Here is a 15,872-nt window from a genome sequence, read left to right as displayed (position 1 = left end):
GGGGCCTTGGGTACAGCATTACCGGCTGTGCATAAACAAACCACTACCCTGTTAGAAGGAATCCTCCAAACCAGTAAACCGACTTCTGCCAATTTCTTTTCCTTTTCTTTGATCCATAGTTGCTCAGAAATTCCTCTATTTCCACTGTCCAGGGAATAATTCATAACGTAGGGGTTTTGGTTTGTTTTTTGGGGTGTGTTTTTTTTGGGGGGGCGGGGGGAGGGGAGGAAGTCATAAGATGACTCTTGGAGGGGATGACAAATAATCAAGTCCTCAGTAACTGCTTCTGGGTGTTTTAGGAGGACCATTTGTAAGTGGTGATAGCAACTACTTAGAGTGCTATGATGTAGTTCCTCTTATTTGTACTGTTCAATCTATTAGATGTAAGCATATGAATTAAGGACAATGATTAGGAAGTTTTCTGTTGAGCTTATTGAAAACTGTCTTTCTTCAAAAAAGAGGAATTTAGTGTTAAATAAAAATTATAGACTGTGAACCAAAAAGTCTTAGTTTTAATTTGAATAATCAGGAATGGAATTAATTTTCAATTGAGTCATTGAAAGCTGACTCTGAGAAGTTTTTCACACAAAGAATGAAAATTTATTGTTACAAGAAGCTTTTTTCTGCTTCTTTTTTTTTAAGGGCTTTTTTCCTGTCTCTGTAAAGAGGCAAACATTGTTTATATTCAGAAAGTATTATATACAGTCTAAAGTTTTGATAATCCATGAAGTTACCTGATACAGGCAAAATAGCTCGTCTTTCTCTCTTCTGCAGCACATCTGTTGTTTTCCTGCTAGCTGTTAATCATCTCTGATGCACCTTCAGCTTTTGAAGCCCGATATTTACAGTAGGACCTCTCCATGTACTCTAGCTCTTTTTGTTCATTGATTTCACCCTTACTAAATCAAGACACTGTTATCCTGTTTTCATTAATGACTGCATTTACCTTTCTTTGTTCCGCTCGATGGAAGTTAGTTTGCAGCTAGTGTTAACATGCAAATTTAGAACTATCCTTGCAAGACTTGAAGTGGGAGATTTTTTTTCCTATCCTCAGGTGACCCAGCAAAGTGGGATTTCCCTGGTGGCAGATGATTTCATGACTGATGGTTCAACAGACTTGTGCTTCAGCAGAGATTCGGGGCTGCTTTAAGGAACCTGCTCGTTCTCTTTGTTTGTTGCAGACCTTAGTTGGTGGGTCAAGAAGGCTAAAAAGTCATGTGATTGTCCTGCATGTGGTACTGTGAAATTTATTAAATTTTACTAACTGTTTTTATATGCTTTCAGTAAACTCCTGGTTATGTACTGCTCTGTCTCTAGTATGTGTTGTGGTCTATGTATATGATCTAAATCCATGGCTGGTTGTAGGCTCTTTGTTCTTGAGACCGGCTGTTGTTGGAAGTATTCTTGAAGGTTCAGTTCAGAAGGGGGAAGTGTGGAGGTATCTATAGTCACTAATTTATGAATGATATGCATGTTCAGGATTCAGGTTTGTTATTGATCCTCTCGTGATTGTCCTCAGTACCACCATGGCTCTTGTGCTGCAGCAGCCAAATGGAGCATCCATTGTGGTTTTCTTGTGTTGGTCTTAGTTTTTACTTTAATTGTTCCTTTATTAGGCTGAGAGCAGCTGAGCCAGAGCTAGCGAGGCCGAGCACCACAAGTCGGCAGTACTGTCTGACCGGGCATTGTCTCATTGTGTAGGTGATGCTGTTGGGAAGCTATGTTCTGATATTTTCTTCTGTCAGTTTTGTCTGTGGCCAGATACTTTAGTAAATTCTCCAAAGGAGAATAAATTCTCTCCATCCCTGCACCAGATTAACATCCAGTCCCAAAGACATTTTCCTTTAGTCTAGTTATGCATCTGTCAAGAGCAAGCTGAAAGTAAAAAGCTCAGAGTGAGAATAACGAAAGGAGGTTCAGCACCTCCAACAGCTTAATGCTGCATTAAAGTGTGATGCAGGTAAACCTCCTTCTCAAATGTGCCAGAAAGAAAATGCATGCTCACTTCTAAACATGTTTTGGGGTTTTTTTATTTAATGGGAAAGTACTGAGTGTGAGGATTATTTAAATGGCTTTAGAGAATTCATGGTAGAATTTCTCACCCTTAAGATTTCAGGTACAGGCCCTGAGTTGGTCATAGCCTGCTCAGAGGGTTTGCACAGATGGGCTGCTGCAAGATTGCTTTAGCTGGAGCTCTTGATATTCTCTGTCTACCCAGAGAAAAGCAATGACTGGTGCAGCGTATGCACTGTGAGCTTAGACCATCTTCATAAGCTGCTTTTCCTGCAACACCCTTCGCAGAGAAGCACGCAGCAGTGAGAACTGCTCAGCCTTGGTGCCTGCCTGATCCTCGTGTCCGTTGAGGGCATCGGGACGCACCGGCCGGGACCACCTGCGCTGGCTGGTGTGCGAGGGGAAGCCGGGTGGGCTCGCGGGGGCTTCCCGGGCAGCAGCAGGTGAGGCACTGCAGAGCCCATGGTGTGGTGAGGGGCCATTTAGGAAGGTCTGGGCAACTGAAGGCACAGCCTACATAGAAGTGAAGGAAATAAATGCCAGATGGACTGAGGGCAGGAGCTGCCCAGGCAGGGCCAGGGAGCCGCAGGTAGCAATATTTTGACCAAAACTCCTGTGCCTTTTGCAGGTTATTGAGGATCATACTGCGCACCCAATTCTCCAGCAAAAAAAAAACTGATAGCATGAGAAGCCATATCTTTAAAAAAATATTTTTTTTTAACTCTTAACCTTATTTGCTCATGAAATTTTCTTCCAGGGGACATGAGGATAGTACAAGATGACCATATTGCAAGTGAAGCGACTGCAAAGAGCACCAGTTAGTCTTCCAGACCACCTGAGACTTCTTCACTCTTACTAATCACTTTTTATCTCTACAGCTGTCAAAGACTTAAGCTGTGGAGAGGAAGCAGAAGGCTGTGGGCCTTTCTTGTTGCCCCTCAGCAGACTTCAAAAATTGCATGCAGAGTCCTCCTTGTCCCTTATCAGAGTTGCTAGGATGACTGCTGCCTTGATGTATGCATGGATGCTTGCATGGGTGCATGACTGCATGCATACTTCCCTTCACCTGCTGCCCTGAGTTTCATGGTAATGCAGGGGACACAAGCTTAGCACGCTCTGACTTCCTTTCCTGCCCCTTGGGGTAAGGGAAAGAGGCAATTCAGAAAAACGTAAAAATGTAAAATACTCCTGGAAACAATCCTAGAGTCACTGGGAAAAGGGACCCTATAGCACCTGCAGAACACATCCAATATCACCTTAAAATTTACAAAAGACGAAGCTGTGTATGGTTGTCACTTTCTTCTTGTTAAATTTTTTTCTTACTTTTTCCTAGACCCTGCCCGGTGGTTTTACGTGTATCAGAGAGGTAAAATTTAAACCAGTTTGACTCTATTGGTCATATAATTTTTGTAGCAAAAGTTTTCTTAAGCTAGAAAATGCGTTCCCCCAGCTGAGTTTATTCTCACTTTCCACGCTGGCAGAAAACAAAATTAAATGTGCTTGAAAATTGCCCAGTTCCTGGGTAAGGCTGCAGCCTGGGGAGCAGCCGAGTCCCTTCTGATGAAGGCAGTCCCAGCTTTCACTCAGCCGCAAAGTTCTGCATGCAGTGCTCCATCATGTGATGCGCAAAGTCAGGTACTTGGCAGTTCGAGTACTCTTCATGTAAGGTTTTGAGATGGTATTAGTGGGAATTTTCCAAGTATTGTAGGATGGTTTGGGTTGGAAGGGATCTTACAGATCATCTTGTTCCAACGCCCCCCGCCATGGGCAGGGACCCCTTCCACCAGCCCAGGCTGCCCCGTCCAACCTGGCCTTGAACACTTCCAGGGAGGGGCAGCTGCAGCTTCTCTGGGCAACCTGGGCCAGTGTCTCACCACCCTTATGGTGAAGAATTTCTTTGTTATATCTGGTCTAAATCTACCCTCTTTCAGTTTGAAGCCGTTACCCCTTGTCCTGTCACTCCATGCCCTTTTCAAAAGTCCCTCTCCAGCTTTCTTCTGGGTTCTGGAAGGCTGCCCTAAGGTCTCCCTGGAGCCTTCTCTTCTCCAAGCTGAACAGCCCCAGATCTCTCAGCCTGTCTTCATACGAGAGGTGCTTCAGCCCTCGGATCATCTTCGTGGCCCTGTTCTGGACTCGCTCCAGTTTGGTCAGACGGAAGTAATTGTCTGATCAGGAAGGTTAGGGGTTTTTGTAAATTCGCCTTTGAGCAGCTGCTTGGAGGAAAGCATTTGTTCCAAAAGCGTATTTTCGGCAGCATCCCCACGGGAAAGCAGCAGAGCAGCCAGCAAGGTTTCAGTGGTTTTCTACATGTTTTGACAAGTTGCTTCCCTTATAAATGTTGCTACAGATAGGTGGGAATGTGCAATGAAAATTGAAAAGAAAATGCTGTCCCAGATAAAGTCCAGTGCACTGGAAGGAAGCCCTTCTGTCTGCTACCCTGGGGATCGCCACAACAAAGCTATTTCTAACGATGCATATAGTTTATATAGTGTCTGTAGAAACATTTGAAGTCAAATTTGACATTGAGTAGTTCATGTCCAGATCATTGTACCTGGTCTTACTTGTGTCCCAGAAAGACTTTTTGGAGGTACCCATGGCCTCTGACTACTGTTGCACTTTGTTTTCCAGAGTATAACCTTGTTCTAACTTCCCTATGTACAACTCTAAAATATAGAGGCAGACCAAAGTATTTATACATGACATTTTGTATAGATCATTGCAAGGATTAGCCAAGAAATCTTAAAATTCTCTTCTTAATAAATCTCAGAATTTTACACATTGTTGGGTTTCCGTGTAGCTTTTCTGTGCAGCTGGTGGTGTTGCAGGTTCACACATGCAGGCAGAAGCAGCTTGCTAAGCTTGACAGTTTGTGTAATGGGTTTGATGTTGTTGATTTAGTGGTGAAAATGGATCTGAAGGAGTCAAAAAATTATTTCAGGAAAAGAGAATGCATAAGGAGACATCAGTTCCTTTTCGTTTTATTGGCTGGAGAGTCCCATTGATTTGGAAATTGATCCCTCTAGCCATGCAACAATATTAATAATAATAACTTATTAACAAAGGACTGATCAGTTTCAATTCAATGTGTTTAAGATTTGATGCATCAGTAGCTATCTTTAGTGCCTTTTTTTAATTGATGTTTGCCATGAGTAGATCTGACTTAACCTTTTTTTAGGATTCACGGATGTGCAGATAGACGTGTTGAAGCTGTAGCTGAGCGGTCATTCTGGGAATGTCAGCGGGAACAAGCCCACCCGTATCCTCGTTATCTGCCGTGCTACGCTTGTTGATTTGTAGGTGTTTGCCAGGTGGGGTCGCTTAAAGGCTACCACTTCAGATGTTGTCTTGGTGGAAACGTGTGGAACTGCACAGCCGTATTTTGACCGTTCCAGAGCGGAGCTGTACGTGGTAGCTGCCCTTGCCCCGGGGATCTGGAACCCCAGGCCTCGAAGGACTTCACAACAGCGGTATTTCTACAGCTCCCGCTGACGCCACGGGGGATGGCGCTGAAGCCGATGCGCAGGCTCTGCATCAGCAACACAGCCCTCGCCCGACTCACGTGCCCATAACTTCCTGCCGTAATGAGCATTTATGGGCTCAGGCCTTTGGTTATTTCTCTTCATGAAATTTTCAAATATTTGCAATTGGTTTCCCACGGGCAAGATCTATTTCCTGCAAGGTCTGGCCAAGCAAGTGTTTTGTCTGGAGATTAATTTCAAAGATGTCGTGGATAAACTAGAGTTAATTTTTTCTTCAGGTCCTTGCTCCTAAAATATAGCTAATGTTTTTTTAATAAAAATAAGATGCAGTCTAATAATTCTTGCACATAATTTAATCCCCTTCTGCTGTATTTGTAAAATTACCCATTTCATCTAATACTTGTCAGTTTTACAATTAACACTGGGCACATTAGCTGTATTTTACACCTTGATTTTTTTTCTTTAGCAAAAAGTGAATTTATTATAAGCAACATATTTTTAAAATCCTCCTGTTAGCCATGGAGCGTGGCGGTACACCATTTCACCTTGCAGCCTTCGGAAAGAGGGGACAGTGTCATTTGCATTTTTATTAAATCATCATTTAAACCCTCCCTTTAAACTGTGTTTTAGGCCTTGGGTTGTCCTTGGCCGGCCCTAACAATGTAATGAGACATTGCTATTGCTCGTTTGCCAGGCTCGGAGGTTGGAGGGCTGGCGACGCTGCAGTTATTTAGCTGGCCACTGTGGGAAAGGTGTTTGATGTTTCTTGTGTTTCACAAGTGAATCTGGCCCCGCAAAACCAACCCTGTGCTTTTGTGCAAGATGTTGCTTGTGTAGAGGCAGGTGCCAGCGAGAGGAAGGACCGGCAGGTTAATAAATTTGGGCCCAATGGCTGTTCAAAACCAGAGCCGAGAAAGCAGCTGGTAAATAATACACAATTGTTTCCTATTTTATAGTACACAAATACAACTTTGGTGCTGTCTGTGACCGATTTGATGTGTTCCACTTATGAGAAAAGGATTGTTGGATCAGAAGAATATTGATTAGGCATTTTTGTATGGAAATAGGTTGCTAAAACGAATATAGATGTGCTGTCAACAGAGGATTTCAGGACTCGGCTTCCGTGCTGGCTGGCCGGTCATCTGCGCTCTCCAGCGGGTGCTGGCAGGTTACTGGCTGGGTCTCTGAAGGGAGAGGAACTGGTCTTGGGCAGTGCCTCAGTTCGTGTAGTTGTCCTGGATGTGCATTACATTACCTGTGTATTTTTAGGATAAATTGACAATGAAACAATGTTTTCTGTGACATGGAAGATAAATGTGCCTATGCCTAATGGAACAGAAAGATCTGGAGAAGTGAAATATTGGAGCAGTTCATTTTGCTTCATACTCAACAGATTTCTTGTCTTTAGGATGGGTAAGGGGAGGGCCAAGTCCCTCTGTTCTGTGTTGGTTCTGTGTGGGAGAGCGGTAGCAAGCTGTGGTGGAAAATCTGCTCTCTTCAATGAGGGAACCATTTTGTCCGTAGGCACGTAGAGGTACAAGACAAATGCGAATTCTGCTCAGCAGAGTTTACAGCAGTGAAACACAGGGCCATTAGCAGGCGGTCTAAGTGTGGAAGTCTTCAAATTGTAAAGATAACAAAAGGTCAAATTAGAACAAATATAAAAGGATGTATAGACCACACCTCATTAAGTAATTTCCAAAGTGCATTCAGTTAAAATATTGATCTGCTCTGATGAACGTTCATTCTCTGCTCTTGAGCAAGCAGCAGAGGAATGAAATGCAGTATCTTTCATTAGCAACAATCCGTAAAATATGCATGTACATGCAAGTATGTCAGGACTATTTTTCTTTGTAAAGTGAAGCCATTATTTATTTTGTCTGATACACAAAATGTGCCTGTCCTACGGGCTAAGCAAATAGAGATGATGTTTTGAACAAAAATGTAAAATTAAGTAATTATGACCTGGACCTACTTTTGAGTAAGGTAGCCACAGGCTCTTCCACCAGACCGACTTCTTACCCTGCTGTTACAGCAGCCATGAAAATATGAACAAATTCTAAATCAGAAAGTGCTGCTTCCTATTCCTCCAACTTTAAATACATTGCAAGAAAAACAACTAAGCAAACTGGTTAAACAGTGCAGGCGATCTGAAGTGTAGGACACAACTTGCTGCAGCCATCTGGCATGGAAGGGATTATTCCAGGGATGACTTCAACCGTACTGGGGCTCAAAAAAAAAAAACATTTATCAGTAGCTGCAAGCAGGAGAAATAAAATAAATTCTGGTCCTGTGTGTCACCTAAGCTGGGGAGGTGACCATGTGCATCCCTCGCAGTGTCTGCTATCAGTCCCCAGGTCTGTTTGTGCACTTGCAAATTGACGGAGAAGAAAATTAACTTTAAACCAGTGGCATGCCTGTTTCCCACACTTTAATTTCTCGGGGTGTTCAGCAAGCTGTAAACAAGGCAAAACTGAGGAAGAACATGATATTAGATAAAATATCTTCACATCATGCTTTCCTAATAAAACTTTAAATTTGCATTTTTGTATCTATGTATATACGCTTTTGCTTGCGCTCACCACCATAAAGCGAGCTTCAGTTTAATAAGATTGCAGCGTTTATAAATGCAAGGGCTCATATTTCATACAGTGACATCCCTGAAGAGCTGGGAGGGACTGAGCCAGTGTGAGAATGAAAATGTGCATAAGAGGAAATACAATATACCTGACAAAAGGTAAGGGCAGATGAGGAAGTGAGAATCTCCTTTTTTTGCCACAGAAGTTGCTGTGGTTAATTTATAGGGTGTCAGAGAATGGAAGAAAAATGTTTAGAAAAGCCAATTTTAGAGAAAACACTGAAAGGAAACCAATAATGACCAAAAAATCTTTGTGGCAGGTGGAGACTGTTGAGCTGAAAATGATCGGTTTGCACAGAAGAGCGGTTTGTGTCCTTAGGTCTCTGGCTATGGGTCCCCTTCTCCGAGGTCTGTGCTACTCCCACCGCGGACTTTGGCCAGGAAGGGAGGAGGGATGAGCAGAGGTGTAGCTGAGGAAAGTCTTTGCACGTGGGATGACAGCTGAGAAAAGTTTAAATGTAAATATCTGTTGAAAACAAAGGAGGGAATACTTGATCTTTGAGGCTTATTAATATGAAATAGCTACTCCCAAAATAAGTTTTATCTTTTAAAACAGATATGATCATGAAACACCACAGAAAATAGCTCTTGGTTGGCAAGTGATAGTCATTTAAGAAATGCCCAGGACTGCTGTGTTGCATCGGGGGCATGTTACACTGAAGGAACAATTTCTACCATTTTTAGAGAGCGTTTACTGGAATGTTGTTGGTCTGGTGTCATTCTGAATGCCCCCTTGGCCAGATCTAAAGCTTCACAAGTAGTTTTGCTAAGTTTCAAAGTATTTCCCTTGGGAAAGGAAGAGGAAGCAGACGAAAGGATTAACCCACAGGGAACCATCAGATGCTCTTCAGAGGCAGAGATTAATGCTGGCTCTGGAATAGAGAACAGAAGGAAAAAATAGAGCAGCGTCCCTTTGAAAGGGATGAATTTTTCATAATTTCCTTTCTGCAGTTTGTTATAAAGAGCCACTTTTCTCAGTGTGGGAAATAGAATCAAATCTACAACAATAATCTGGCTTATTTTTAATATAGAAATATCTGCCCTGTGGGACCGAAGCTCATGAACTGATTGTTGGAAAAACCTATTCTTGTAGGACAAGCTGAAGAAGATGAATTGCATTTTTCTGGAATAATGATTCACTGGACGAGGCTTGTATTGACAAAAGACAATATATCATTATTAAATTATCATGTTCACCAAGTAATATTTTATTCAAGAATATTTTGAAAATAATAATTCCAAGACCCTAATTTTGGGTCTGCTTATATAAAGGACATCTGTAAAACCCAAAGAACTATGAGTTTTGAGTTGTAATTCTGCAGATTTTTTTTTTAAGCTATCATGGAGCTATAGAGCAAGTTTTCCATAAGACCTTTTTCTTTAGTTGCTTGTTTTTTTTAGAATACTAACACAAATTTCAAGAAGTGCTTTGGAAAAATGGTTGCTTAAGAAGTGTATGGTAAATAAAATACCCACAAAAAAATGAGTCATAACAAAATGCTTTTGCAAAGAGCGTTAATAAAGCCAAGTATAAGAATAATCCAACAGGCTGGCCTCCCTCATTAGCCTCACCACTTACATGAGGTTGCAGAGATTTTTCTCTCTGCTGAATTATATTGTAGGATATAAAGACTAGAGGGCCAGTATTCTACACTTAGATTTTACATTGACCGAGGTCCTACTTGACTGTAGAGTGACTCAATCAATAGGAAATACCAGTGAAGAGCTGGGCGTGTTTAACTGGTTCCAGAGCAGAGAAAGGCCCAGAGCCGAACTTGCTTATATACTGCAGAGCCCCAGATGCATGGCGTCCTGTGGAAAAACAAAACGACCGTCGAGGCCGTGTGTAAGCTGCCTGTTGTACTGGGGACAGCAGGGAAATGCAGAGGAAGGAGTCTGGGGTTGCCTGCATTTTGTGAAGGGGTTTAGGTACCTTACAGTTAACGAAAGGTAAGCAGAAGGGCATTTCCTATGCCACGTATGGGTCAGTGATTAGCCTCCCTAACCTGGCTCCCTTCCAAATGCATTTCCTCTCCTTTTTTTAACCACTCATTCCCCTCCCCTCGTTTTAAGGATTTCTTTCCCGCTTAGTTTTTCTCTCTCTACAGCTGCTTCTGCATTCGTTCATTTTGTGACACCTGTTTTCTTTCAAAGAAAATGGCTTTTCCCCCTTGTTTCACAGTATCTATTCTTCTTGTAGAAGACCTCCTTTTTCAACTCCTTTCTTCTAACAGGAGCTGTATCCAGAGTCTTCATGTTCCCTTTGTGAGGAGAAGGTGTTTCCTTCAGGCCTCTTCTGGCCACTTGTCAGTGTTCAGTCGTCGTTTCTGCGTCAGAAATGGCTGTGATACTCTCCTGCTGAGCCATGCTGTTGAAGTCTCTTACCTTTGTTCCCTTGCTATGCCAGGGACCTTGAGCTGGTGTGCATTTTCATTGCTCAAGCCCCACAAATGCTGGCTGAAAGAGGATTAGGAGGACGGCTTATCCTGAACTCAGTGATATTTGAAACTAATTTCTTAATATTGAAACAATGAACCAATATTTATCAACCATTATCGCTCACTTATATGTGTCCTCCCTTAATAACCTTCATGTATGTGTAGAGAATTAATGAACTTATGAAAACATAGCTTTATTCTGGTCTGTTCTTTCATTGAGCCCATCTGATCTGAATTCATGTCTTTGTTCAGAGTGACTCCACTTTCTTGCACATTTCTTGCAAAATCCTTGTCTTCTGGCAGGAATTACTATGTTATATGTAAGCCAAATAATCTAAAACATTTTTACGTGGAAAAAGTTGTGTGGTTTTGATAACAAGGGGAATGTTAGCTTTTACGCCAAGCAACTTTTGGATGTAGATGGGATTTTCATCTCAGCTGAAACCTCCTTCTGGTCCTTGAAGTTTAAAGAATCTCAAATTGACGTACACTAAGCATCTGTATATATTTGAGCTTTACCTACACTGCTGGGGAAAATGGACTTGACAGGTAAAAACATGCATCAAAAAAGAGGTGAGATTACAGTAATGCAGGATGTGATATGTCTCAAGTATTTTTCTTCTTTGTGGGAGAGGGATCTCTTGAATAAAATGCACAAAAGTATTTTTCATTGCTTGTCTTTTCCCAAAAAGTCCATGTGAACGCAGACTGGATTCATTCCAGATTCAGTAACGGTGGACGTCATTTGAATTTATCCTAGCATTAAAATGAACTTTAGTGTCTCCGTAGCAAGGTTTTTGGTTAGCACACAGAAGAGTGTCCCTCACTGTTTGCCCTCAGTATAATGTTGTTGTCTAATACGCTTAAGCATGTCTGCACAGCTTTCTTTAAGGCTAGTACTTGGGAAGGCCTATTCCTCCATGCTGTTTCAATATTTAGATAAGAAAGACTTGGTGTTACCTTTTGGAGCAATGTATCTGCTGTCTGCCTTCGTTCTTGCTGCCAGTTTCGGGTTTGTGAATGGGGAGCTCAGTGGCAGCCCAGTAAGAAGTATGAGCTATGGCTTTACTCATATGGCTTTTATTTTGCTTTCAAGAGGTTGAAAACAGTTATACAGATCAGTTCTGTTGATGGTTTCTTTTTTCTCCATTGCTCTTGAAATCTAATCTGTCCTATCCATCATGTTGATAGAGTAAAGGTAACAACCAAAATAAATATTTTCCTGTCTTCTCTTTCAGATAAAATTGAAGATGAATTAGAAATGACTACGGTGTGCCATAGACCCGAAGGACTGGAACAGCTTGAAGCACAAACCAATTTCACTAAAAGAGAACTTCAAGTGCTTTACAGAGGATTTAAAAATGTAAGAACAATACTGCAGTGAACCAAGTCTAGTATGTATGTCCCCACCAGCCTCAACTGCTCAGCTGCATTTTGTATCATTCCCCTGCTAAACATTAGGAGTTTTGAGCTGGATCTCCCCTACCACAGCAAAATGAGCACAATCTGCCTCTCCATCTAATATTTATGATACTATAATCTGTCTAAAACTGGGTTTGGATGAACAGTCAGCACATAATATTCGCGTTAAATTTGTTCTCCAAATGTCAGTAAGCACACTGCAATTTCCTCAGCTGTGCATGTACTTCAAGATAACCTGAAAATGTTTTTGTGGTTACTTATTTAATTCTTGCTGTCAGTTCCTCGTGTTCAAATATGAGCAGTACTGTTTGCGGGTGATTAGCTGCCTAAGACTTTTTTTTTTTTATCCTTTCTCTTCTTGGAGCAATCTTTCTCTTGTAGTACGATGTTAGTGGAGCACATCAAGACTATAAGGTCTTGCATAAGTAGGGAATAAGGCTGGAGTGGCAGGAGCCAAAAAGAAATCAGAAGTAAATGGGCATCAAGACTGAGGAGACGAGAGAGGCTACAGATTTAGGTGAAGGCAGGAAACATGCCAGTTGGCATGACTGCATGCACAGAACAGCACCGTGCTTGTCTTCAGGAGCCCCCATTCCAGCCATATTCTCCCTGGCAGCAGGGAGTCTGCGGCTCTGTGAGCCTCAGCTTCGAGGTCACCTGCTGCTGCCTCTTAGGGACTCATTGTAATAAATAGAAACAGATAGTGAATTTGGAGGTTACATGGAGCAGATGTTTTATGGACCTTTAAGAATGAATACTCATTACATAGTTGCCTGAGGGTCTGGATTTAGTCACCCAGGTGGTTCACGCCAGCTGATGCTTTTATGATGATTAATAGATCAGTATTGAGCTAGTTCAATAAACTCCATGTAATTTTTAAGTTGTCTTGCAGGACAGCTCCAGCATTTCTGCTACTGTCACAGCGAAATGCTGAAATTTCTTGGAAAGAGAAAGTCAAGTCTATTGGGTAAAAACATGCCAAATGAAAGCTGAGGTACCTTAAATAGAGGCAGTATTGAGGGAAACCTGCTGCACATTGAGAAGAGCCTTTCTCTTTGACAGATTCTTGAAATTTGATTGAATCACATCTCCAGTGTGTACTTCACTTCTCCAAGGAGTCTGGTGGTTTCATCCTTTATTTCACCACTCACCTGAGCAGGCCAAGGCACAGCTCTGCTTTCTGTATTTTTCTGTCTGGTGCACGTGTTGTATTTATATGGCTTTGCTGCACATAGGAGGTCATTTCACGTGTGAAGTTTTCTAACCACTGAAGACTGATAGTCTGAAACCTCTCTGCACTTTGGGCAGTCAGCAAGAGATCATAATGGGTTTTAAGAGAGCGCAACAGGTTAACGTACAATATAATATAACATGACTGGAGAGTTCTTCACCACTGTCCATTGCTAAGATCTCTGAAATACCTTCTATATTGTTGTGTTTGGTGGGAATCGTGCGTGGGAGAGCACCGCTCCATGCTGAGAGGAGGAGCTGGCTGTGCCAGCAGCTACAATGGAAAACAGACGCAGTCTCGCAACTCTCTCAGCAGATCTGACATTTGCCCCTTGTCCCTCCCAATTTTGCTATCACTTTGCAGTATAGAGGCATAACCTCCCAAGGCAAGAATAATAGACAAGTGCATTTAACTTGTGACCTAAACCCTTTCCTAAGACCTCACTGAAGGTCTTGGTATTAATTGGTAGTGCTGGCAAGATCTTGTTTTGTATAAGGTTGTTAGGACAAAGCAATCTGGCTTCCTCCAGCTGCCATGCACACAATATGTATGAAACTTTAATATCTGAGGTTTAAATTGGAATGAAAGGGCAGCTTTAGCATTTGTAGCCTGTAAATCATGGTTTCAATGGGATGAGTAATTATGCACAGGAGGCAAACTGATTCAGCTGTTACCATATTTGTTATTGTACCGAACCGTCTGCTTTTTGGGATGATGTTACAGTGCCATCTGGAGATTCAAAATCCCTGGGGGAAGACAGTCCTTTTCCTCTCTCTGGTTTGTACTTGCTGCTTGCTCTCAGTGATTGCACGGGTCCTGTTTATTCATGAGGCAGCACCTGGATAATCGTAGAGCCTTTTGCAGGCGCTTGTAATGGAGACAGAGAGAATGAGGCGCTGCTCGGCCTGGCTGCAGTCACAGGAGCCGAGTGGCTGGATGTTCATGAATGTGGTTGGTGTTTGGGCAAAGGCAGTTCGACACAGCCTGGGGTAGCCTCTGGATTAGTGCCCGGCTGACCAGGGTCCTAATTCTCAGTACCCTAGAGGGACATTGACATGCTTGAGCTGGGCCTGTGTGAACTTCATGAAGTTCAACAAGGCCAAGTGCAGGGTCCTGCACCTGGGTCAGGGTAATCTCAAGCACAAATACAGGCTGAGCAGAGCATGGATTGAGAGCAGACCTGCCAAGAAGGACTTGGGGGTGCAGGTTAGCGAGAAGCTCAGCATGACCCTGCAATGTGCACTTACAGCTGAGAAGGCCAACAGTACCCTGGGCTGCATCCCCAGCAGCGTGGGCACAGGGCGAGGGAGGGGATTCTGCCCCTCTGCCCCACTCTGCTGAGACCCCCCGGGAGTCCTGCATCCAGCTCTGGAGCCCTCAGCACAGGACTGACCTGGAGCTGGCCCAGGTTGCCCAGAGAAGCTGTGGCTGCCCCCTCCCTGGCAGTGTTCAAGGCCAGGCTGGATGGGGCTTTGAGCACCCTGGTCTAGTGGAAGGTGTCCCTGCCTATGTCAGAGGGGTTGGAATGAGATGACCTATAAGGTCCCTTCCAACTCAAACCATTCTACGATACTTTTATTCCTGTTCTTTCTTGGTTTCCACAATCTATTTCCCCACACCCTTCAAACCTTCCCAGTCTCTTCCCAGTGTGTCACTGGTCAGGTCTGGTGTTTCTGTGCCAAACTGATGGAGGCTTCCACTACATTCAGATCCCTTGCCACTCCAGAGAAGCAGAGCACACTAACGAGGCCGGTGTCCTTGCTGCCTGGCCGAATGTCCCCTCTCTCTTTGCTTTCAGCTTTTTTTTTCTAGTTGTAAAAGGGTGCTGTCCTGCAACACCTCTTGATGCCAGGACCTAAAGGTCACTTTTTATCTTAGTAATCTCTGCCCCCAAGGCACGTTCTGCATAATGTGAAATAGTCTATTTTGCAGCTTGGAGTTAGCTGCTGTCGGACTGGAGCCGAATTAACGTAAGGCGTTTGGTCTGATTTCTTTGGCTGTGGTTCTGCAAAAGCAAGGTAAGCGATGGCAAAAACCAGCAGAACTTCAGGTGGATCTTGCCTTGCTTTAGCTTAACAAACTAAAATGTGATACTTCCTGTCTGTAAATATGTCAGGGGAGATAACTGTTTGCGCAATATCGGAACGGGAACAAAATGGCCATGAATAGGCATAGGCTGGAATTAGAAGAAAGCTTCAGTTCCCTGGAGGAGTAAAGTTTGGGAAACAGCTATGGAATGGGAGGGAGGAGAACAAAAACTATTCTTTAAGATTAAAACTGATTAGTTGATGACTAGTGAAGTAACCAACAGTGACAGGGGTTTGAGCTCAGTAATTCAATAGCTCCCATTCAGACCATGTTTCTAATGACTTATGTTCTTTGGAATTGAGGGTGTGGGTTTAAAAGGATTGGGATTTTTATGGGGGGTTCAGTGCTGTTAGGGGAATCAGTTGTTAGGGGCAAGGGATAATTTTCTAATACTACATCAGAAAAAAACACAACCCAAGTAACTGAGGGTCTGCTGGAGACACTCTTACCTTGCTTTAGTGTGGATATTTTTGCAAATCTGTAATGTATGAGACCTCAAACTACAGTACGAGAGGTAATCATCTGTAACAAATCAGGATTTTGGAGACTAAAGCGAGTAAGAG

General features: G+C 42.9%; 1 protein-coding gene across 6 annotated transcripts in view; it reads left to right on the top strand.

Annotated features, from left to right (window-relative positions):
- The window catches only part of KCNIP1 (potassium voltage-gated channel interacting protein 1), a 434,928-nt gene that overhangs the window by 399,901 nt on the left and 19,155 nt on the right, over window positions 1-15,872 (top strand). For 5 of the 6 annotated variants that reach the window (XM_075442139.1, XM_075442140.1, XM_075442142.1 and 2 more), the window contains exon 2: window positions 11,807-11,931. In XM_075442139.1, the coding sequence (XP_075298254.1) occupies window positions 11,807-11,931 (125 nt within the window). Of the gene's footprint in view, window positions 1-3,346; window positions 3,380-11,806; window positions 11,932-15,872 lie in introns of all 6 variants that reach the window. The other variant, XM_075442138.1, reaches the window with a different exon arrangement.

Source organism: Opisthocomus hoazin, chromosome 23, assembly GCF_030867145.1.
Source record: "Opisthocomus hoazin isolate bOpiHoa1 chromosome 23, bOpiHoa1.hap1, whole genome shotgun sequence".
NCBI lineage: Eukaryota > Metazoa > Chordata > Aves > Opisthocomiformes > Opisthocomidae > Opisthocomus > Opisthocomus hoazin.
Note: the sequence above shows the minus strand (reverse complement) of the source record. Positions and strands in the feature narration are given on the sequence as shown.